Below are 26,581 nucleotides of genomic sequence, written 5' to 3'. Positions count from 1 at the left end.
GATATAAAGGAACAAATGAGTTTCGTGATCGTACCAGAGCCCGATCTTGTCTTGGGTTAATCGAGCAACGCCGTAGAAAACGAGCAGAACAAGCTCGGGTTCCTGGCAGGGTGAGTCCGAGCACAGCCGACGATGAGAGAGGAGAGAATGACGAGGGTGAATAATGTTTCGCGTCCAATTCGAACGGTCAGAGACAAACTTTTGCATTGTGCAACGCATAATATACAGAACGGGATATCCTCTGTTCTCCTCGTCGCCCTTTATCGCTGGCAAACTTTGCCCTTTCTCTCGTTTCTTGCACCCTGAAAGCGCGCGCCCGCGCGCCGTAGTCTTTTCAATCTCGATGAGATTAAGTTGTACCCGTGGCAGTCTATCGCACGGCTACGCCGTAGCATTGTTTACGAGGAGGTAAGAGGCCACGAATCGTGCTCGTGCCAGCTAGCGAGGATATATTTATTCGTACGTTAAAATGTCGGCCTCGAGACGATCAAGAAGTTTCCTTGAAGCCAGCAGGCGGTTAGACGCGAGTCGCGTTTAAGGGTTCCGCTGGTAGCGCGAACCGATTCGACGCCGATAATAATTTGCATTCGCCGATAGCGAACTAGGACACGGTACAGGTGCAGTAACAAAGGGAAGAAAGTCGGGCAGATATGTACGTTAGCGCGTGGTAAATCATCTTCGACGGTTAGCGCGGATTATAATTAGAAGAGCCGCGGATTCGAAACAATACGTACGAAAGCGTAGGAATAATTAATACTCTGAAAGTGGACGTGTTTCCTCGGTTTCGCGATCGAACGCAGCAGGTTCGACGATCGGCCTCTATGAGAAGGCTTATCTAAACTTTATCGGGCGTACTGGCGATACGAATAATTCACGTTTGACATTTCAGCGAGCGAGGGAGCGAGCAAACGGGGCCGTATCCTAACCGTGGCCGCTTGAAAACGCTTATTTACATTCTATTTTTCAGCAATAGACCCTGACGTAGTAAAACGATGCATTATCGAGGCCTGTACTTTAAGTACGTTTACCTCGCCGCACGGGATGTAGGTTGCCTTTTAGATCGGCCGACCTCTTTTCTCTATGGCCATTTTTACGGAAACGAAATTCACAGAGTGGGCAGAGCCGATTCCTAGCCTCAGAAGTTCATCCACCGTGTAGCCGAGGTGCTATTGTTCCAGAACCAGCCAAAGGAGACGAGACGAGAAGCGCAGGAGAAGGAGGAAGAAGAAGTTAGCGAACGAGGTGGAGGAGGATGCTATCGAGAAAGAGGTGTATCTAAGTACACGTACACGTAAGGTGTAACTATGTGTATCTATATGTATACATATCTGTATATTCTAAGTGTACTTATTTATAGGTGTATACATGGAAGAAAAGTAGGCCTTTGCTGCGGAGTTCAAACGATTCTTACGCATCACCAGCGCGCACGCGTACACGTTAATTTCAATCGGCGGCGCGCAAACTTTTCGTTACAGTCTATTTCGCAAGCCCACCGCCAACTAAAGGTCATCGACGCTCCGGCGATTCCTGATAATTATTCACGCTAAGATTGTTATCGTTTCGTGGGCCACTCTGGAGAAGTCACTCGCAGGATACGTTTCTCGCCATCTTCTTTTTCGCGAGCCGCCTTTTTATTCAATAGGTAAAATTGGTAGATAAAATAGTAGTCGAATACACTTCCTTCTTGGAACTCAGGCATACGGTAAGTTCGAAGTGGAAAGGGAAGTTTGTCATTTTTTGTGTTGTATTGTGTTTTTTATAATAGCCAGTGTACAAACTCATAAGCAATAGGAAATAAAAAGAAAAAGCAAGGAGAAAAATTGTACTAATGACTGTAAATTACACATTCTGATTTGTGATTTTTATTATTCAAAGTTGTGCTGTCTTGTTTAACTGTGCTCTGTATTTTTTTTTTCTTTTTTTTTTTAGTAGAGGTATTGTATTATTTTGTATAAAAACACGTGTACTAATATTGGACTTGAATATTTTTTACCTGATATTCGACATCTGATGAGAAATTTGAGATCATGTAATTTTAACTATTTGCGTTCTAACTAAACTATTTGTGTTCAATGCTAGATATGTAAGTACCTAGACTTCTTGACACATAGACAAATTGCGCCATTAAAATAAGTCACAGCTAACTATTAATAACCGTAGGCACTAAACTAAAATTGTAAATTAGATTTGCAGGAGGTAAATTATTGTTTTGCTCTTTTAAAGAAAGATCAATTACCTAATCTAATGTACCGACACCATAACTCGATTATTGATATTACGTTCAAGTCAAAAGTGGTTTCGAGCACTTCTCATAGAAGTCTCGTTAAAATACGGAAATCGTTATGGTTTGGAAATAAGATGAAGCAAAGCATCAAAGCATCATGTATCAAGTTGTTTCCAATTTGTCGAGTTCTATACACAAAGGCTTCTGTCTAGCGTCATATAGAAATATTTATATTCCAGGTAAATTTCTAAGCACATTTGTTTCAACATCAAAAGCATAGTACAACATAAACGCAACAGAAGTATTATCTTCCTTTGAAATCTCTTTCACGACCGTCATAAAACAATTTTTTAATTTCAAAAAATCGTAACTACTGATAATCCATCACCTTGTTCCTTCCGCCTCGATTGGTTCCACGCCAGGGACCTATTATGCTATTACTCTCGCCATTTGTTCTTAATCGTGATTGGCTGCGCCGCATTACGATAAAGACCAGCGTCATCTAGCGGTAATTAACACAACCGTTTATTCGTCACCACCGGATCACCTCAGTCAATCACTGAACCAATAAACTCTGGCCAATTTTTACAGAAATTCTTAGCTTACAATGGCAGACAAAAAATCTACAAATCACGCGGCAACGAGTTCTTAGCCCGGCCCCTGGCTTTCACCTGCAATTATACCGATTCCTCGGGCCATCGTGTCAATCGTATGGTCTCCGTCGATCAAAACACGACTGAATAAATAATCCAATAACAATCAGGCCGTCCCGTTTCCGACGATTAAGGGAACATCGTACGCCCACCCGTGCCGCTTATCAAAACCGATCGTTTGCCCCGGGTATAACGAGTCGGCCCCGGACAGAAAACGCCTTTTGTCCGGCGATTTTTCGTCGTTGCAACGGCGAACGACGCCCGTGATTCACAGAACGAATCGGCCCGGTGAACGTACAGCATCGTACAATAATGACGCTCTCGAAAGGCAGCGCCGCCACGACCAACCACATATATACTATCGCGTACATACATATACGCATACATATCTATAAATACACACACACAACACGTGCAAATACGTACATACACCAGTGTACATATGTATACACATATCACGATGTACATACATATGAACGCAGAAGTACGTACGTTTACATGTATACACGTATATACATACACGCGTGGTCCGTATACGGACCAATAATTCTCAATCGCCGTTCGGAACGTTCGCTACGGGCCGCTCGCGCCGTCCCTTAAATCTAGCAACGAGGCCGACCTTATCGGGTGCCTTCCACCGTGCGCCATTATTGTGAGATACTGTACGTCCTGATCCGTCGTTTAGAGCCTATCCAGGCCGCGAATCTCACGCGTTCGGCAGGAGGTTTTTCTCTTTCTCTCTCGTACGATCCTGCCAACGAAACAGAACGAAATAGAAGGAACGACGTGTATATACGTTTAAGCGAGACAAAGAGGAAGAGAGAAAGAAGGAAAACGGAGAATGAGAAGAAAGAAGAAGAAGAGGCGACTTTCTGTTGCGTGGTGTTGTTGCGAGCGCGAGCCGGAGCGCATGGCCACTTGGACTGGCACATCGCGGGGGAGGAGTTGAGCGGAAGGGGGTGGAGGGAGGGGGCGCAGGTAATCAGAGGCACTAAACCACGATACCGTGCTGGCAGTTAGAGGCCTCTATCTCTTCTGTCGTTGGTGGTACAACACGCCCGGTATTATTTGCAGGCTGCCACATTTGTCGTAGGTGGTCTTGCGACAGTGGCGTCGCGCGGCCCGTATAAACGACGCCGTCTACGACACGCCGCGCCGTGGTTCTCCTTCTTCGCGTTCTCCGGCCGCTCGCGCGAACAACGAACATGCGCACGTTCGGCCCTTTCCAAAGGATTCGCGTTCGTACGGCAACCCCTTTGTTCCACCTCTCCCCTTGTCCTAGAAGTGCTACCGTGGACGACGTCGCTGGTACATATCGATAAGACCAAAATACCATTTACAGTTTAATGTATCGATAATATTCTTGCAATACCGGCAAAGTAAATTGGGCTTGAAAATATAAAATTGTATCGAGTCGTACGTCGACTCCGAATGAGGCATGTTTGAGAATCTTTTTAATTAATAGAAGCAATAACTTTCTTTCGACTTTCGAAATTTTATACAGTAAGAGTGTCTTGCTTTGAAAGATACTGTATAATTTTATTTTGGGTTTAGCGAAAATTTGATTCATCGATGCGATGGAACGCAAAAGGCACTATAATTTTCCCAAAGTTTATGCAACAACAACTTCTATTCCACACGAGAAACTGCTTTTTAGACAAAAGTAAGTTCTTCCTGATGGAAGAACAAAGATCAAGCGAAACCAAAATACATTCTATGTATAACGTACTGTCGATAGTAAGAAGTTCGAATAAGAGTAAATAAACCTAACTCTTGCTGAAATTCTATTTCAGTTCTATTCTGTCTGGTTCTATTCTGCTTGCCGACATTTCAATGATATAAATATGTCTATCAATTTTTAATAAAACTAAAATCTAAATCTATTATTTCGTCCTCTCACTTTCGTTTAGCCCCTTTACTCGCATTCTTCTCTCTTCTTCTTCCCTCGGTAAGCTGGTAAACCCCGTGACTGATTAACGATAGAATTAACGAAGATTAACGCCCGTGGCACCAGGCGAAATTTATGGTCGGTGTACACCGATTCCTGAATTATGGAGTTTACCGGGAGCCGGTATCTCCCGCGGGATCTCCCAAGTGGCTCTACCTGCATCTCCGTGAAACGGAGGTGAAGTTCTCTTTTTTGGGGGATACTTCTGCCGCCGGATGGATAAAAAACTATCTCTTGGAAAAGAGACTCCCGAGGGTTTTTACGATTGACAATGATATTCGTAGCGTGGACGATGACGGTAATGATGATGATGATGGACGAGCTAAAAGCGGTCGATTAGGTCGACGCGTTTATTCCGTCATAATCGGGACGGTCGAGATTGATGGCGGAGTAAAGAGCATCGATGGGAGTGGAGGTTACGTACTACAATCGAACACGCTTCCTCCCGTGAAACTCCTACGTAGCCGAACAATTTCGCAAGCAGCGATGAAAGTAGATCTTCGTTGACTCAGGTACAAAGTATTCGACCGTATACCGGTGGATACGTAGAAAACGACGGGCTTTCTTGTCTGTCTCTCGTGCAGGGACGATTAGGTGGATTTCGCCTTGAAAACATTCGACGGTGATTGTCGACGAAGTAGGAGTTAGTTTTTGCTCGTACGTATTTCCCTGAGTTTTTATTCCTTAATAAATCAGTTTTATCACAGAAAGTGAAAATGTGTACTGTATATATTTATAACGTTATCTTGGGGAACGAATTAAGAAATGGCAGAATCTTTCATAACAAGTCACGTGAAGCGCGTATGTATAACGATTCGCGAAAATCACACGGTACAATACAATCTAAAATTATCGCTCCAATTATTTTCTCGTTCCGTTATTTGATTTTCCTATGTTTGTAAACGTGATTATGTTTTATTTCGCTAATCTGGACAATTAGCAATCATAAAGAGAATTGTTTAATCATATATTCCTTACTTGGATCTAAATATGCTGCTCGTTCAAAGATACGTTAGTTCGATTACCAAAAATGTCTCTCATAGAAATGATTTTGTCCTTAAGTTAAAATTGCACGTTTGTTTTATTCTTGTTCTCGTAATAGTACCTATCTTTTCGTTTACGCGTATTCAATCATTTTGTAACATTTCAGAGGAGATTTGTAATAACACATTGCATCTTGTCGTACATAGTATCGTTTAACAATTTCATACCATATGGTATCATCACCATAATTCTATACCTACTCTTTATTATATAAGTTCCTCACTGTGAAATCGCTCGATTCTACCTGCAATCCCAAAAATCCAATAAATCTACAAAAATTCAACAACTACTCCGTCACGTTCTACCAAATACATTCACCTTTCATCGATTCATTTTTCTCCTGCGCTATTTAATTCACGAACCATCATTCTCCTAACGAAACAAGCAAAAGAAACCTTCTGAACTGTAACCCCGTGACTGTGACGTGGCTACCGTCCACCAACCCCCTGCACATAATCCTTGGCGAACGAGGTGTCAGCGACTTCTTGAAATTCCATCGGTGAATCTCGAAACGAGGCGACTCGGCGCGGTCGCGTCGATTTCCACTGTTGACATACGAGCGGTAAAGAGGGGTTAACGGTTAGGGAATGATTAATAAAGATGCGCGGGCACGCGTTCCACCGGATATAAGGCCCACACAGATGCATGATGGACGTGTGTGTACGCGAGTACATAGGAACGCGCCCCTCTATCGGCTGCTTCTCGCCAACTACAGAAGAAAACACGGCGTAGGGCCGCGGTAGGTGAGCCGGTGTGCGCCCGTCGGGACGCGTGCGCTCGTGTATCCTCGAGGAATACGTACGCACACACTTTGGCCAGAAGGAGCAACAATATGAGGAAGAAGAGGCGAAGAAGAAGAAGACGAAGAAGACGACGAAGAAGAAGCAAAAGGAGGAGGAGGACGCGCGTCCACGTGCATAACTCGGACATAAAACAGGCTCGCTCGCGCAAACCACGGCTCCGTGCTGGGGTACGGATGGGCTAACGGATGGACGGACAGACGGACGGATCGACACACAGCACGCGCGCATGAATATGTAGGATGTCTGGAAAAAAAGACGAGGAAAAGTGGGGGCGGCAAACACTCGACGCGCATAGTAATCGAAGCCGCGTCATGCCAATAACATCGCGCGCCTAATGTTCGATCGATCGATCGGCTCCGACTCTCCATCACAGGGTTTTCCTTGGTTCTGCGGGCGCGCGCGCGCGACAAAGATAAGCTTGGCGCGCGCCACGACATGCAGCTGATTTACGCGTTTCTCTCGCGCGTGAAATGATAGAAAAGAGGGAAAGAGGGAGAGTAACGGCGAAGAGAGAAGAAAGAGATAAAGAGGCAGAAGAAATTGATAGGGATGGAGGATCGAGACGAAGAAAAAGGAGCGGTTGATGGAGGGGTGGAAGAAGAGGAGACGCGTGTGCCGCGTACGAAGACACGCGCGAATGGCCGTGGTGAAACGGGCGCGGGTAGGTGGCTTACACACGAGCGGAGTTTACAATTTTCTGCACGACGCTCGTTCGAATGCCTGTAACGTTGCGGATGCCAATTGCCGATAATTCAAGGTGTACCTACCCACGATATAACGCGCGGCCGCAGACGCTGACAGATTGCTGGGTACCGGGACAAGCCCTCTCGATCAGCACCGGCCCTCTTTTAGGCGCGCCACGTTTTGGCGCGGTACGGATACCAGCGCATTTCGAACGATGCGACTTCGATTCGAGCGAAACTATGGTCACGCTGGATGCGTATTCAGAATTGATATTCCGATGAATTTAATACGTCAATGTAATCAAATATGTATGTAGATTTTTACGAGTATACGCATTGTAGTCTTGCGGTGTTTCATTCGTCAGAATGTCACTTTGTCTGAATACGCATCCACTGTAACCATGGCCTAAAGCTTTCATCGGGGCTTTAAACGTTTATTGTCCAAGCCATATTCGATCATATGAATTGCTTCATAATGAAAATGCTGTCCTCGACAACTGTCTCTGACTCGGCTGTTCTTTTATATTTTTGTAACCAATAATAATTTGTTACGAATGTTTGATAGCGCAAAATGTGGAATGTCGAAATTAATCATGTTTATGGCAGCGAGACATCAAGAAGACGGACTTTATCTATACCCGAGTTATCGATTAAATAAAAGGGACAATCAAAATTTACTGCAAGCTCGGATCGGACGAATGTATTCCGTATATTGTACTGTACTGTATATTGAATAGGCTTCTAAAGAATAATCGTATGAAATATCGTAAATAAATATGTTAAGGCAACCGTGCAAGACAGTCTTTATGCATAAAAGTGCAATTTGTACGTCTGTACTAAAGTCAATAAACATACACGACTGTAAAAGATTTTGAATTCTAAGCTGTGAAGTGACATTAACACCTATCAACGGCTTACGCTATGGAGGGAATGTAAATTACGCGTTTCTTCCACGATTTTACCAAAGATCTATTATCAGCGAATATTATATTAACAAGTGTCAGCAAGTAAATTACAAATATAATTTTATATCAAAACACGAGAAAGAAATGACCAAAAATAAATGAATTATCTTTTCTACTAGACACGTGCGTTACTTATTGATATAAAAGGATCGCGATGATTAAAAAAAAAATTGTATCTTTTATACATTCATCGCGAGTAACGATTGAAGGGAGAATCAATAGAAATCATTTTGTAACAAACAGCGTAAAAGCAACCTTAACGCTTTATAGATTCTCGGATAGCGAAGGTAAATTATTCATTCCACGTTTGTAATTCAAGTTTTAAACAAGTTGTTGGCGGAAAGCATCAAGACGCACGTGTCGTTTGTTTTCGAGGAGAAGCTTTAATCGAAAAATAGCGACGACGATGGAAGGTACAACCTCTTGACTTCCAATCGCGCATATGCCTTTTAATATTAATGCACTACGTTGGCACCTACGTAAGGAAGCGAGCATGCGTCGAGTCGCAACGGTGAATTTACGACGTATTAAATTGCGCTACTCGATATCTTTGTAATTTTCTCCGATGGGCATAAAACTTCGTACTTACGACCAAGGGAAATAGCCGACCCCAAGGATTTGACTCGAACTCGTGTTCCTTCACTATGTTTAATTAAATCAGCCACCGGAATATGAATAAAGACGTAGAACCTCGATCTTTGTCCAACTTACAGTTGCTATTACAATTTCATTATTGTTTTTAGATGTTAGTACACTTTTTACTACTACAACTTAATTTGTTAATATGTATTTATCGCGTGCTTATTGTTATCTAAGATTTATTTGTTATTACAGTATCCACGAAAAAATATGGAATACAAAATAAGGAAAAAGTGTTTTACGTTTAACATTAAAACTATCAATCACTAATGTGGATCTATACATATGTATATATAGTGAATCACGAAAGTAGATGAAAACTACTATTGCATACACATTATCCGTTATATGAAAGATTTCACATTTAACGCTGCAGTGACATATCATGATTATATTGGCAAAGGGCGTAACTAATCTGGAAATGTAAATAGAAATTCCGAGATTCATTGTAAACATATATTCGATAACAAATTAGCATGCAAGATGAATAACATATACCCGTTAAGAATTAGATATGGTTCTACTGAGAATATTGAAATTTATTAATGTAACGTTTAAGCACTTTCGTGATGTTTGCAAAATGTAATGTAAACATCTTTCATATACACGTTAATATTTGTTTCAAATTATACCAATATAATCACGATAGTCGTGTCTCACAACAATGATAACGAAATTTAAGAATGTTTCGTATAAGACAGACAACATATTTATGACATATTCACGATATATTCAAAAATATCTACAAGTATTCGAATCGACATCAATTTCTTTCATAGTACCAATATACTTGTAATTGGTATACTTGTAATTTTACAATATATTTTCATTGAACTTTCATATCTTTTCCCTGTTTGTAATTATCTTGCATTTTTTCGTTGAATGATTTGTAATATACATATATTTTTCATTCGAAACGAAGGTGTCTTCTGATGAAATAAACGGAAGTAAACGAAAACGTTTCGTGACAAAGAAAATTCGCGATTATCGCCTGCGTTTTCTCTGCCAGTTCGTACCACCATTCACGTTGAACACGTGACGAGTAATTAAATTAATAATAACAGCGGTACACGAAGAGACTTTTCCGACTTTCTTATTCCCAGAACTGTCTGGGAATAAGACCCCTTTCCAAGTGAAAAAGGTTTTTCTACAGCTTCGTTGACGCTTCTGTCTTTATTCGGAACGCGCTTCTTCGCTTTATTAATAATTCATTAACCCACTTTATTAAGCGTCATTCGATCGTCAAGTCGAACAATGGAAATATCAGCGGCTTTCTGTCCGAGTTTATTTGTTTATTTATTTGTTTATACGCGTATAATATATGAGATTGTGATTTCAACTTTTCTCTTTGATCCGTTATCTCGAAAGTAATTAATTATGCCTTTATTGCGGTATGCAGGAAGGATTGGAACGTTCGATACAAAGGCAACGCCTTTCTAAATTCTTTCTGTATATGTCTCAGAATGTTCTCAAACGAATTAATACCAATTTAATGATTTATTATTATATCCAATGATTCGTCGAATTCAATCGAGTCTTTAACGATTCCCTACGCGAAACAGTTTTATTCTTGTGATTAAAAAGAGACAAGAGAAATTGTTTGCTAAAAATGAAAACTTGAATATCTTGGCGCCCACATGCTACGAGTGCCGATGAAGCTTTAGAGAAAACTAGTAATTGTTAAAATATCGAAAGGCTTTAAATGGGCGAATTTTCAAATATAAAAAAACACTTTGTTGTTATTTCATATAGAAAATTATAGAAAAATAATTTGGAAAATTAGCTTAATGTTTTTTATATCTTTCACGTGCGAAAAGAAATTATAACATATGTAAAATATATAAGTGAATTAGATATTTACAAAATTGCAATAATTAGTTATTTTACTGGTTGTATAGCACAATTTCTAAAACACCGTAGCATAATACTAAATGTTTCATATATAAAAAAGACACAAACTAATGGCTAAAATACTCAGGTTATAAAGATAATAAGAGAATAAAATAAAAAATGGCATAGTTTGCAAACAGACGGCCTATCTATTCAGCTTACGCTGATACTTCATACCTTAGTAATGTAAATCCATCCGAAAACATTTGTCTCTATATTGAAAAATATAGATACCTTTGTTGCCAAATGGCAACACCGTACATTCAAGAATTAAATGAGTAATATTTTTCCTTCGATAAAATTATTCGATAAAATGTGCCCCATTATGAGCAATAAAATAAATGCCAAAACTTGAAATTGTTAGAAGAATTTTGAACACTTGAAACTTTACTTATTCGTAATGTTTTTGTTTTAAATATATTCACGGTGAGATACAATTCGTGAAATATTTGTCTGGAAAAGACGAGTTTCGTGTATCGAAAGCAAGAAGTCGGAAGAAAATTTTCCGAACGTCGAACGTGAACTTACCGAGCATCTTGCTGAGATCGGCGTTGTGGAGATCAGGATTCTCGTCGGCCAATTTCTTGCGCTCGACCTTTGCCCAGACCATGAACGCGTTCATCGGGCGACGTATCCGTTGCTCCTTCAGGCTTCTCTGGGCCGTGCTGCCTGGATGGCACATCTTCACTCCCGCGGGAATCGGCGAGATGCCTTGTTGATACTCCAGCGACGGACCGGAAGCCAACCAGGACATGTCCTCGAGTCGCTGTTGCACTGGGCCGCTCAACATTCCTGGTATCTGAAAATCCATTTCCGATTTCTCATATTCGATTTGTATTTTTTAAACTTCAGCATTTAACCTTCAACTCGTGGTCTTTCATTCTCGATCTTGGATCGGTAGTCATCGATTCTCGATTACCGATATTAATTGCACTATTTTATAATTGTGATATTTGCGTAAATTCGTATTTTTATAAATATATCTGAGGAAGGTAAAAGGAAATGCATACAGAGACTCGTTTCATCTACTAAGCAAATACTATAACGAATACTATGATTTTGATACTTTGCATAATTTTACATGAATATTATGTGCATTCTGTGTATTTTTAAATTTCCCAAATCTAATTACAACGATTACGCTATTCTGAATACTTTATACATTTTTACATATGTATATATCTTGCACATCTGCAATTTTAAATTGCACGTGCATAAAAATCCGCCGACTATTAATTAATAATTCTATCGATACTCGATTCTTGATTCTCGCTCGTAGTTGGCATCTAGGTTGCCAATTTCCAAATTATTGTTTACAAATTCCACCTTTCAAATTTTAAATCCAACTTCTCTTTGCCATTCTTCAGTTAAGGTCCACAATTTCCTGATTTCAATCTGAACGTGCAATCAGTCAGAGAATCAACGAAAATGATCCATGGATCGATTCTTCCCGATAATTACGCGCTTATTAACGAAAACGGGTGAAAGTCGCGCTCGATATTTTCCGATTCCATTAATACGTAATTACTGGGAGATATTAATCGGGCAGCTAATGAACGCCACTCGAACGCGGTGTACCTGGTATTGTTGCCGAGTAAAAGCTGTTGTTCAAAGGTTGCCAGACTCTCGTTAGAATCGGCATTGTAATATAATGAAAATGAATAATGCACGCAACCGGGCGATAATAACGGCTGATAACTTAATGAACGTAGGATACGGTGATAAATATTGAGCCTTCGTGAGACCATATGATGTCTGTGTTACAATTGCTAGGTCGCCATAAGAAGGCAGAAAAATAAGAGAAACGTAGTATAAATAAGAGATGCATATGAATTTTAAGAATATTCAACGAAAGTCTCTATTTTCTGAAAATGTCTTAATTCTAATATCAGAATACACGATTACCGCTTAACTCTTTAGAAATCAAGTATATAACTAACACCGATGGAGTCCATCGACTTTACTTTTGTGCAACTCCTATTGTAAGAAATACATTGTTGTACGAATCGATATACGACGTACGTATATTATAAATTCTTAATATTTCTTTAAAAACCGTAACTGATATGAATTTTTTCGTTTAAATCAATCGAACAAAATGTAGATAGATACAAATCATCTTTTATAACTTCAGGTTGAGTAAAACAGGTAAAACAATTCCGAATGGTTACGGTCGAGACTATTTCCTTTTCGTATCATTTCTCTTCGAGTTGCGAGTAAAGCCAGCTCCACACGTCCTTTGTATTCCGAATGCCAAATATTCGTTGTTTCACTCGCAATTACATATCGTTGATTCACTGGGCTAACGACATGTTTCAAAGTATGTCAATTTTGAAATATCTGCAAATTTAATTCAAAAACAGAGCTGTAGGTATTGTTCTAGTAATATATTTGTTATAATTCCTTAACAAGAACAATGCCATGGCTCAAAGAACATTACGTACGTTGTAGAATAAAGAAATTTTCCTATTTCGAACTGGTGAAATAATTAACTATTTACTTGAACCGATTTATTTCAAACCGACTTGCTGAAGAATCTAATTTCTTCAACTGCGTCATGCTTTTACGAAATCGTAATGTATATCGATATAGCATTATTTAATTAATAAACGCACATTGCTTACGTACATTGGTAGTTGTACGCGAATACTTAGCGAGCAATTCATACGTCATTAAATGACGCGTATTTAATATTCAGTGAAATAATGAATAATGCTGAATGTTTAGAAATTTCTATGTCACGTGTATTTAAAGTACACGTGTGCTGTATATGCACAATGGCATATGCATAGTGTACACTTTTTGTAATCCACTTTTTCAGATATATTAAAATTAACGATTTCGAAGGTGTGTCATAAACCAAGCATAAACGTATATCCATTCTTTTCCATCATACTACTGTAATCTTAATTATACATGTATGTACATAGACACAATATATTTAAGTGCACGTTAAAACTTCTGCTGTGAATATACGAACGTATCATTTACAAGTAATATATTTAGAGGAATATTAAAGTTTGGCAGTTATAACGTTAGCATATGCGTCAAACCATAAACCGTGGTGTGAAGCCGGCTTAACCCGAGGAACGCTATAAAATAGTGAGAACGTAGGTGTGCGCGTGTCACGTTCGAGGTGAAACAGCGTTCCGTAAATGAAAAATATGCGAGCCTATTTCCAAAGGAACGGTCTCTCCTGTCCGTGCTGGATCGACCGAACCTAAACGTACCGAAATGATTTGGGTGTCAATGGGCATGGAACTGTCGTTGCCGTCGATGTTCGACTCGATGTCGTAGGCCCTCGACGTAGGAGTCGCATAAAGCGAGGAATGAAGTGCCAAGAGTCCAGGGGATCCGCCATAACTGCTGACCGGTGGTGGTGTCACCTCACCCCTGTCATAATTATCCAGCATCCTATAAATCCAAAAGCGAATTTATTAATCATTAGTACCGTTTATAACATACACAGGCGGCTTTTGATTAACGGTAAAATCGCTACGCATCCGGTGCGAGTTCGCGCGCAATAGTACCGATGAAATAACGCGGTCGTGTATCGTTTCGCTTCAACGAATGACTTGTTTGTCATGTGAACATGCACATCACGGTGTACAGGCTGCTTTTCTCCGATAAATCTCGATGTTGAAAGCGACCGGGAATTATTTTATATCGATAAACTTCTTTTATGGACCGTGTAAAACTCGACGCGGTCGAGTGATGCGACGTCGTATAGATTTTGACCTTAGAGTACCTTAGGCAATAACATACATGAAAAAATGCTATGCATACGGAAATTTAAATTACATTTTTTTTTTTTTTTTTACTCTTATGACTAGACTGCGGACGTTTATGCAAATTTGAATGTTTGTGCATAAGAGTAGAAAAATAAATCCTGATTCGAGATTTGTTTTATCGTTTAAATATCATATAACAGATGCTTTACTTGCTATGCCTATTATATATTTCACATATTTTTGCATATTACATACGTGTATATATGTACTTATGCATAATATGATTTTTTGTATATTTCGTATTCATGTATTTTTTTTTTATCTACCTTTGTATGTATATATATATTTTTTGTACATATAAATTCTACATAAATGCATAAATATCTAGATTATTTTCTATTAACTATTAAATCGTTTCAGTTCGGTTAAGTTCTATCGTTTTTATTATTACCATTTTTGATCTATTCTTTTAATATTTCGTACTTGGCAAAATTACTATTGTCATTTTCATTTCTAAATTTTTCCTACAGATACAAATTTGAGAAAGATCGACAAAATGATAAAGTTTCGATCAAGAGAATTTATGAATTTTGCAGAAGAGATAAATCAACGGTAGTAACTGAAAATATTAATTCGACGTATTCGCAAGCTGTAAATATAAAGGCATATCAAACAGAATCTTCGATGTAGAATATATTTCTCTAATTTCTTTCTTCAATATAGTCTATAACTTACGGTATACGGAATAATTTCGTTTCTTTCACTAGACTCGACAGTTAGCTTTTCGAATTCTATTTGCACAGTGATTAACCGGTACGGTATAATGCGAGACTTTAAACTTAGAATCAATTATGCGTATAGAACGCTATATAAAAGAATTAATAGCTAATATATCGTATTAATAATAAAACAGTAATAAGCATAATGTATTAGAAATAAATAAGAAAAGCAATCGCAGCTACTTATAATACGCCTTGTAGAAGCACCTGCTACCGCGTTGTAGATTCGAATTTCTTGCTAATTTCGATGAATTAATAATACTTCTCACGTCATTAAATTATAATTGAAGTGTTGACCCAGGAAGAAACGAGTACAAGTGCAAAGGAAGCGGTAATTAAAACTTCATTCCAGAAAACGCGAGTCCATCTCAACTTGGGATCAAAAGCAGCGCCAATCTGAATGAGGAATATTCACTCGGCTTTCTTTATCGGTAAACAATGCGACCGATCTTTTCCACGGGCATCTCTCCTCATTAAACATTGTACCAATTACCTTCTTCGATCTCTACCTCTAAACTCTTTTGCCGCGATAACTAAATTTGATTAAATGCACCGCGGTGCGTTCCAAAGAACAGAAGAAATACACGGAACAAAAAAGTAAAGTAACTCAAGGGAAAAGGTAAGAACGAAGATAAAAACGACTGACGGAAGGAAAAGATACGAAGTCCACAGTGTGAAAAGCACAAGTCATACTTCTCGCTGTTTTTAAAAAAAGAGTCAACCAATTCCATATAGAAATTGTCTTTCCATTTGATTCTGCGATTAAATATGCATCTTGGCCAGCTTCTTCGACATTTAATCTAATTTACATTAATTATAATATTAATTATGCGTATCTATCGTCCCCGATTATTTCATATTAAAATACTCCTTTTTAATCATCGAGCGATGTGAAAGCTAGAAAAATAGTAAACTTATTCATGTTCTGGTGTGTGCTCTTCATATGTCGTATGAAAGTATACAGAGAACAAAATGTAAATGTAAGAAGAAACCAAAAAAACGAAGAAAAAGTGAAAGAAAAATTGTGCCGAGAGGCCAAAAGGGGACACCACCGATTCTCTACAATTCACGTTTTACCTTTCGCTGGAAACTGTATAGATTGAATTTTTCCATTCATCTTCCTAATTTCATACCAGAAAACACCCAAGTACACGCAGACGATAACCACTAATGTCTGCAAATCGAAAGAACCGAGAAAAAGAAAAGACGAAAATCGATAAATATTAGCCAATCTAATAGCCAATATCCAACATCGTATCACATATTAATCATTCGTAAAAGACATGCGAAGATACGGAAGACGACTATAAAACTCGCTTAACAATCGCCAAAGTCACATTCGATCCATCATGTTTCTTCGTTCCCGCGCTAAAAAACCTGACGAAACGCCGACAAATTTGTCCGCGCCAAAAGCCATGCTCATAATCGAATCACAAATCGTGCGTCGCACGCCGACTGTTCAGCTTTTTCATCCTGGCTTTGTCACGCGATATAAAGTAGCCGTGTTTGGAACTGACTCCGCGGAATACATATTCCGATTAAAAGCAAAAGTCAATTATTCCGATTGTCCGGCGCGTCCGTCTCTCGTCTGTGGATAGGGGGCGAAGACAAGGACGAGTTCCGCACGACGCGGTTGGAATACCATTCTCGATCCGTTCGATACCGGGGGCAAACGAGAGCGCGGTCGCCTCGTCGGCCAAGAAAACAAGAGATCGATTCGTACACGCCGGCATTCGTATATACGCGAGGTAATTGACTTTGGCGTCTCTGTTTCGTCGTCGTGGCCGTCCACGAGGCTGAAGAGCAACTCGCTGCGGTAAGAGAAATGCCCGGTGAATCGGTTGCTCGTGCCCGTGCAGCCCGATTGATCTGTCAACCCCGTTAGGAAAAGAGTTGATCGACATGAATGAACCATTCAAGGCCACTTAATGGAATTCCCACGATTGTCCTTAAGGCATAATGCGACCGCGCTGGATATAATAGTAGCAACAGCTGTCTCCGTGCCGTGCCTACATTTATATACAGTCGGCGACTGAAATAAGTAGATTGGTAGTAGAAATAGGTATCAATGAAGTTTCCTTGTACACGGTTTGTTCAGGCGGAAATGTAAATATTCGCTCTTTAATATGTTCCATGCGACAGGATTTCTACGATTCCTACCTCTCGGGACGAAACAAATTGAAAAATGTCCTTGTGCTTGGTTTTTAGCTAAAGCAATGGCTAGAATATACATGTTAGATCGCTGAAGAATATTTTAAGAAATGATGGACTCCCTCCTCTTCGATACAATTTTTGTATCACCTAACTGATTGAAAAATGCACAATTTCGTTTTTAGCGGAGTTTTCTTCACTATATAACAATATATCTTTTTGCAATTCTAATATCTTACGTTTTTAATACAATAAGACGTAAAGCGGAAGATAGAAAGTGGAGAAAAGCAAGCAGTTTTATAGACAACGAAAATCTGATCGTATCTATGAGTACAAAAATTGTTCTATCGAGTGCTACTCACTACTAATTAATCTACGTACTATAAGGCTGTATAATAAATATAAACTAAATATATAACGTTATTACTAATTCGACTAAACTTCATCGGTAATCACTTCCACTACCTGTCCACTTATTTCTGCCCCCGACTGTATATAGGTATGTATATATACATATAAATACGTATTAATAGACATTCGTTCATTTATACAATACGATACGCTAAAGTTGCGTGTACATGCGCGGTGTTTGTCCCTTATGCGTGTTTAGATGTGTTCGCATCTGTGTATAAATTTAAAAAAACACGTAATACATACGCGAGCGCATGCATATATGTATATGGACACGCGAGTGTTCCACATAATGGCCATTGTTTCATTCGGTCCGCGAGAGATGCTGAGACGGGGGCAAAAACGTAGCGGCATTTTCATTCAATAAAGTTCGCCGGCTAGTAGAGACGGTTTTTGCTAGTATTCCTCTCGGCCACGGCACACGCTTCCCCGGCTGTTTCTGCTCGAAACGCGCGCCACGCCGCAGCTACTGTTCCGAACGGACTGAGCCATATAGCATCGATAAACGAGATCGATACGAGGTGTCGTTTAATAACGCGTCGCAACCAGACCAACGATCGATGTCCCGGAGAGGGGTCGTTTTGGCGTGGGACGCCAAGTCAACGACCGAGGTCTTATTTTCACTCTATTCGTATCTTTCTCCTTGTTCTCTTATATTCAGTCATTTTTTCTTTTCCGAAGAAAGAAATTTTGAAGTTCATGACACGGATTCGACAATTTCGTCGATTCCTTTATCATGATGTCACTTTAGTGACTGAACAGTTGTCTCTTTGTTTTTATATTTTGGTTGGATATTTTTATGGCCAAGGTGAAACAATGTGTTGAACAGTGTCGCAAAGGTGAACAGTGAACAGTGAACCTGCTAAGTGTAAAGATATAAGCCTTTTAAAAATGGGTAATAAATCGACGAAGTTATGTAAGAAACAGTACGACTAATGTTGGAAAAAACATTTTTGAAATGTTCGACAGGATGGCAGAAATATTCTTCTAATTAAAAAAGCAAATAAGAAGAAGTTTTAGTGATATGAGAATGATAATAAATTACTCTTCTGTCTTTTTCTTTCTTTAATCTTCGTTTGTAGTACACATAATTTTACGATGAAAATGTAGAATATCTATTCGAAACCTTATTTATTCTTCTCCTGTTTAATTATGTTTCTTTTCTTGGTATGATTTATAAAAATATGTGCAACGGGATTTCTCCTCGGTAGCCATACAAATCTGACGAAAGAACGATGCGTAAAAAAGAATACATTATTGCTCAATGATGAATATATTTCGCCTTTGATTGTGTAAATTGTTTCCTTCTTCAACAGCTAGTTAAAAGACATAAATAACATGCTAAAATTACGCTACATTTCTATACGATTAAGGTAAGCGTACACTACCTACACGATTCTTGTCTCAATATCCACTGAACAGATGTTTAATATCTAAATAAAATTTATTTCCCACGGCTGAATTTCAAAGCTGCCAAAGTGCCTCGTATATCACAAACGCAAGGTGTAACTATTAAATCCGTGATAATAAAGTCATTCGTTTTTATGTATTTTCTATATGATATAACTATGTACGACTATTTATGTAAACTTTTAGCTTTATTCGTAATGTTCGAAACAGAGGTGATTCCAGATACTTCAGGCACGAAGACTTAGAAAAATTCCAAGAGACATGGACAAGGTTTCCTTGTATATATAGGTATATAGTATATATAATTTCTTGCATTATTTTCGATCCAACCATGTTTTTCTCTCGATAAGCAATTTGCAAAGTTCGATACAAATATTTCGTAGAAAGTTTTTCTTAACCCTACTGTTATCCTTGACTTCTTTTCACATATAACAATCGCAATAGCGATCCTTTCGTATTTCTTTCGAGTTTGAACAATTTTCTATCGACTCGGTCAAAAATGACACAAGGAACGCAGCAGAATTAAAGCATTAAAAATCCTCTTCGTCGTAATTATAAATTAGAATACCAAAAATGCGCGGACCGTTTCGTGATTAATTGAAAAACGGCGTATTTATAACGACATAATTAATGATACAAAAGAGAAATATCTAATTACAAAAAGCTTCGAAATTCGTTCAAGATTCCACAGTTGAAGGGAATACTGGTACACATAATAATTTTACTGCAGCAAGAAAGAAAGTGACGTAGAAGCACCGCAACAATACAGCAAGGTCATAATTAAAAGTGTTACCAAGACTTGTAAAAAAGAAGGTTGAATTTCAAGTAGGACGTACGCCAGCAACGAAAAACTGCAAAAACTCACGGTCAAGATTCCTCAGGTTCAAGCCGCGTCGGTGCAGCTGCACCACCCACGCATATGATAGATACGCCACTGCCTTCAGCATTGTTTCTTTAATGATTCATATAGGGTGATTGTACCAAGAGTAGAGGAAGCAGTTTCCAACTGCAAATGCAATGAGCCTGTGTCGTATCGGAAATATTAATCCTGTCGGTGTCGTCGAAGGCCTCCGTGTAAACGTGAATCGCACATTTTAATGGTGATTATAATATGCAGACGACTTTCGTTCTTTTAAATTGCAAATACCAGCTTTCGCTGGGCTGACACGAGATTTCGTCTGAATGAAGTTTCTTGATTAAATACCTCGGCGATTCCTCTTGTCGGCCGACAAGAAACAAATAGTTCAGCAGCTCCTCGCGTTTATAATGGTCTATGAATTCTTTGTGTGTCAGATCGTTGCATTGTTAGAGCGCGTGCGATGAAACAGGTGTCGAAACGAGATAAAATGGAATTAATGACTGTATGTAATTGTATTGAACAATTGTGTATTATACCTATTATTAGAGGATTGAACTTGCTAATAGACATTTAGGGGAATCTATTCCTAAAATCTGTATGTTAACGTTGCATTTGCAGATGTTTGGTTTCGCTTGTTGTAGATGCTTTGATTAGATGAAGATTATGTCTTTAAAACGTGTCACGAAGTGTGTAGAAGAATTGTGGAACAAAAACTTCTCTATGCGACTAATTCGTAAGCAAGATGGATGTCTGAAGTTCTACGATATCAATAAGCAGTATCAGTCGCTTCTCACGCGTCTTTATCATTAAATTCTTCCTTTTTATTTTCTTATCCATGAGACTGCCCTCACTGTCGAAGTTCAACGTAATTCTTTACCTTTAACGACCTTGAACCTAGACTACCAATATGCTGAAGGTTACACTAACTCATCTTATTCGAAAATAATTTCTTTTTTAAGCAATCCTTCTACTCTACCAATTCCAAATCTGAATCTTCACTTACTATCTATTGAAGTTGAACTAACCGAACCAACCGATATTAATTTGACGAAAACTTGTCCTTTTTAGGAAATAGTCCATCCATCCCATCGACGCTGAATTTAAATATTACGCTCTTAATCTTCTAACTAATCTAACTTAATCTACTAAACTTAATTTACTAAAGATCATCCAGCTAATACCAACGCGACGAAAACTTTTCTTCTCAAAAATCTTTCCCGATTCTCCTAACCACGAAGTAAGTCATAATCCTTAGAGCTTCATCTTCGACCTAATATACAGATAGAGTTTATCCAGTTTCATCGAACAGATACTGACACGACAAAACGACTTAACGGACGAAATACTTCCTTCTACCGTAATTGTAAATCCAAAGAACTTTCTGCAAACAAAATTTCCTTCTTACAAAATATTCCTCCATTCTACTAACCACGAACTCATCCATAAACCATAAGCCTTCATCTTCAATCTAATAAAGTTACTTTAACCTTACCTACTCGCCAGAGATCTTTTCTTCGAGCGTAATTACAGAGCCAAAGAACTATGCCCAAAGAAAATTTTCTTCTTAAAAGTATTCCACGATTCTAATAATTTGATCAGAATCCTTGAAGCTTCACCTTAAACCTAGCGAAGTTCCTCTAACTTTACCGATACTTACACGACAGAAATCTTTCCTTCGTAAACTTAACCATAAACCATAAAGCTTCACGTTCGAGCTACTAAAGTTTCTCTAACCTTACCGATACTTACTCGACAGAACTCTTCCCTTCGAGCGTAATTATATATCCAAGAAACTTCTTTTCTGACCAGTATGTCACCCGGAGGAATTACGAGCCGCGCCGGTCGAGCCAGATATTTGTCCGGGCGCAAAAGTCGAGCAAAAGGCGGCCAGAAAGTGCGGCAGCGTGGCGCACGAGACAAAGGACACACGAACGTACGAAGGAACGAACGATCCTCTAAATCGGCACGTCCGTCGAGGCTCATGAATCTCGGCGAAACAGAGAAAACCCGTGTGTGCACGGTTCGGTACGCAGCACCGGCACGGACACGGGGAGTGAAGCTCGTGTGGTTAGCCGAGAGATAAAGAGAAAGAGAGACGAGAGGAACGAGGCCTCCGTCAACGACACACTTGTTGTTCCTCCGGAGTAAATTATTCCCCCCTATCGGGTCGCGGAGAAGTAGAGAAAGCTTTCGAGTCGCGGACGCCTGACGGCTGACGTAGTGGCGCATTTTATTCAAATAATCGCGACGACCGAACACACCCTTGCATTACTCGACGCAACGGCGCGCACCGGCCTCGAACGCGCCGAGCCACGGCGATCACAGCAGCTAAGCGCATACCGGCCGACGTAGATACGTAATATACGTTTGTTTGCCACTCTTCTCGTCTATTGTTTACGGTTTATGGGTTCGATGATTTCCATGATACGACAATATTTTTTTCGCAGGATTTTTCATCGAAATATTTCAATGAATTTCACGTATAAACTGGCCGAACTTGCTGCTTAGCCTTGCGGTTATCGATCTTTCAAATCGCCAATCTTTCTCCGAATTCGCAGACTGTGTAAACAATTGAATAAAATTTATGAAATAGCATTTAACAATGATAAATTTAAATGAAGTCGCATGACGTTCGAGGATATACAATAAATGGTTGTACCCTGAAAAAATTTGGGAAAGTAGAAAAGTCCATTGTGTTAGGTTTTCTTGCTAAAGTTGGCAATGTTAGAGCGTTTGTAACGTTTAAGCTATATTTTGTATACATAATTATTACACATTTGCAGACTAAATAAAAAAGTAATAACATTGACATCAAATGGATAACATTGGCATCAAATGCTTGTATCACGGATCAATTAGTTATCAATTAAAAACTGGACATCTTAGTGAGTGGTAACAGGCAATTCTATGTACATAAAGGTCAGTAAACACTTGCAATAAGTTCGCAAATACTTAGAATTACAAAGTGATGTCATATGTTTATTCGGTTTAAAAAAAAAGCTAAATTAATCTCAAGATTCTGATATAGATTAACGTTGAAAATTTTCACGGTATTATCAAGATTCTGACGTTAATCTAACAAAATATCGTATTTTGCGTTTACGTATAGTATTCCATGTTCCGCCAAGATGAATTCAACGAGATAAGTGACGAACAAGCAAGATTCGGTAGATTCAACTTTTATCACGACTTACACCGAAACTATAACATTCATTAGCACCAACAAATTCGTGATAACAACGTGACAAGATCAGTATGTTCGCACGATCCTCGTATTCATCGCTTCGCGTTCAAAGAAAGAGAAAAATGTTGAAAAACTATTTTCCGAAATCAATGAAAGATTCCTTAATTCTCAAAATCCCTGATCAGCCTATTAAAGCAAACAAACTAAAACTTCCAAAAGCCATCTATTCTATTATTTGAAAAGCTCTTTATCGCGAGGCTATGCGATTTCTAAACTATAGACCAGAGGAACAAGATTCTCATAAATCGACAAACAGCTACTGACATTATTTCCAGTAGTAATATCTAAAACCAGCAGGCACGTCGACAACTCGTGTACTTAATTGTAAAAGAAGGCGGATCCACAGTCACCACATCATTTAATATACACATAATTTATATACACATAATTTAAATGTACAGCTGCCAACAGTGCTAACTGCATTAAAAGGTAATAAGCACTGCTCTATTTTAGCCATTAATTTGTAGATATACGTGTATTGATAAAATATACTGTTACCGCAAACCAACCAAAGTGGTTGGTGATAAGCACCGGTTCTAATCATTAATTTGAATATTTTAGCAAAATATACCGTTGTTACCGCAAACCAACCAAAGAGTTTGAATATTTATGAACGCCAGTGTACAATGGTGTACATGGTCAAACTACATGTTAACTCGCGACAGATCCGATGCGTACACAGTAAACACATTAAACGTGTAAACTGATAAACGAAATTACAATAAAGAAAGTGAAAAGGAAGACGTAAAATAAAAATCTTAGATTTAAAAAAAATGAGAAACCTGGTAAAGTGAATTAAAATCGCGCTTCTCTTTTGTAAAATCGTGCGTACGTATGCGCGTACGAGGTATGCAAGCTTGGAATCGTAAAGCCATCGAACATAGCAGAGACGCGAACGGAGGAGCTCGTAATTTTATAGGCCCCTGATTAAACTTTTAAATCGAATGACCAATGCGGTTCGCTTGGTAAGCGGAAGTGACGACCCAAGCCGCTCACCTCTGCACTACTAACGCTCCGGCGCGTTTCAGATTTGAGAACGAAGAAAGCGCATCCCCGAAACCTTTACGGGCTTAAGGCTGCGGAACGGACGTCGTCGCTGTTGTACCCTATATACCTTTCTTCTGACCTCAGACCGTACCGGCCATTACGTGCGACTTCCTGTGACCGGGTGAAACAGCGATCGGACATCTCTTCGGCGACCTCATGCTGTTCGTTCCATCCAAATATTTCGGTAAAAATAACTAGTTGCCTCGTAGATAACTTTATTAGATTTCTTTCCAATTTCGCAATTTATTTCTGCAGATTCTCGTCTCAATTGCAGTTGCTTTTTGGGTTTAAAATTAGTTGGATTCGTTTTTGGAATATTGGCGCATACATATGTATGTACTTATAGTGACGTACAAACGTATTCGATAAGTTTACAGTGGCGGACAGAAGAAAGTTTATAAAATAAGAAATGTGAAAAGATACTATAATTTTACAAAGTAAAATAAAATAAACATAATATATAGCGTAGAATACATGACTGCTATCAATGTGGCAAACAATTTTTCGTACAGAAGTTACTAAAATTCACAGTGTATTTTGAACTTTCCTCTATCCGCCACTTTACAAAAACAGTTAAATTTAGTCGATCTATTCAGAATGTTAGAGAAATTTGTGCTACTTTGTGGTTCTTTTAGGTTGAAGAGCGTGTTATGCGAACAAAAATACTATTGATAAATAAATATTATTTATTATCGCATATGCATTCATTTAAAATGCTGAAGGATTAACGTGTTGAAGAGTATGCGGAAGACTCTGTCTATAAAAGAGTTCCGCACGTTATAATATGTGAATTTACGATTTCAAATGTGATTTCAATAGATACAAAGATGCAATGTCGGACTCGTATATTATTTTTCAATTTTATTTGTCTCATTTCATATTTATAAAGTATACCAATTTATTTATATACTAACTGGAAACAAATAATTATCTTCATAAATACATTTTTGAGGAGATTAAGTTTCTTTGGTATCTTCTCCTGTGTTTTGAACTTTGATTTCGAAGCAATTAAGATACAGACAGAATTCGTCATCGAAGTGAGTGAATTAGCATTCTTGTTTCAATTTTCATGTCAGAAGTTTTTGTAAATGACCTTATTTGTTAAAAAAACGTAGGTGTAATCAAATCGAACTTGCAATATTCATTCGATCTATGATTTCAGCAAATTGAAGATCCTTTTCAATTTAACCTACATCGATGTTAATATCGTAATACTGTACAAAATATTAATTAATATTTAATTAAAGCGTAAGTGTAGGCTATATCAATGTACAAGAAGATATTCTATTCAGCTGTCAATGCTTTCGTTTCTCACTGACATAAAAGAAAGAAATTAAATAATTATAACAAAAGGAAATTATGCAGGAACATGATTCGTCCGTGTGCGTATTTTGTCAAAGAGAAGACAGTCTCGCGAGGAATAATATCCGGCTTCCGACCGAGAACTTCGAACACCTCAATTCGTTAACTCTCACCTCCATTGTTTTCGACAAAGGCAATTTTCCTTGGCCACAAGTGAATTTTCATTCCTTAATAAATCACTGTCATTGTCTGATAACGTCAGCCTTTTAAAATTCCCTCGAAACCCGTGCACACGAACGCGCCACGCCAGCTAATACAAATCGCTCATTTGCGGCCCCGCGGCTCCTGTGCCATAATTATTGTATACACGCACAAGTAATATATATATTTGTAACAATACGATTAACCTCGCATCGTTCGCGTAACACGCTAAGTTTCAGTTCTCTTTAACGCACCGCGATTCTTCGCGCACCGAATGACCTCGAAATACGTTTAATATCGAAGCGATTATTAAAATTCGTTGTGCGAAGTTTTGTCTTTTCACTTTGAAATTATCGTTTCTACTGATATTTTTAAATTCGATTAACATGTTATCCTGTTGTTTTTAAAAACTGACGTTTAAATTGATTCTGAAGTTTAATTTGAAGAATCGATTTTCAAAATTTTGATGATCTTAAAATATAGTTCTTTTCCTTATGACTGCGAGTTTAAAGTTTAAACGCGACTTCATGAAATTTCCAGAAGCCGATTTTTGAAGCTAGATTCCTGACAAAGTGCCAAAATTTGATTTTTATCCTT

The 26,581-nt window shown here is 38.6% G+C and overlaps 1 protein-coding gene across 5 annotated transcripts in view; it reads right to left on the bottom strand.

Annotated features, from left to right (window-relative positions):
* Positions 1 to 26,581, bottom strand: part of LOC117161565 (Sox box protein 15) — a 70,203-nt gene that overhangs the window by 25,795 nt on the left and 17,827 nt on the right. For all 5 annotated transcript variants that reach the window (XM_033343197.2, XM_033343198.2, XM_076627567.1 and 2 more), the window contains exons 3-4: positions 14,080 to 14,263; positions 11,378 to 11,648 (exon numbers count right to left, since the gene is read on the bottom strand). In XM_033343197.2, the coding sequence (XP_033199088.1) occupies positions 11,378 to 11,648; positions 14,080 to 14,263 (455 nt within the window). The remainder of the gene's footprint in view (positions 1 to 11,377; positions 11,649 to 14,079; positions 14,264 to 26,581) is intronic.

Source organism: Bombus vancouverensis, chromosome 2 (genome assembly GCF_051014615.1).
Source record: "Bombus vancouverensis nearcticus chromosome 2, iyBomVanc1_principal, whole genome shotgun sequence".
Classification (NCBI taxonomy): Eukaryota; Metazoa; Arthropoda; class Insecta; order Hymenoptera; family Apidae; genus Bombus; species Bombus vancouverensis.
The sequence above is the reverse complement of the archived record's forward strand: the minus strand, read 5'-3'. Positions and strand labels throughout refer to the sequence as shown.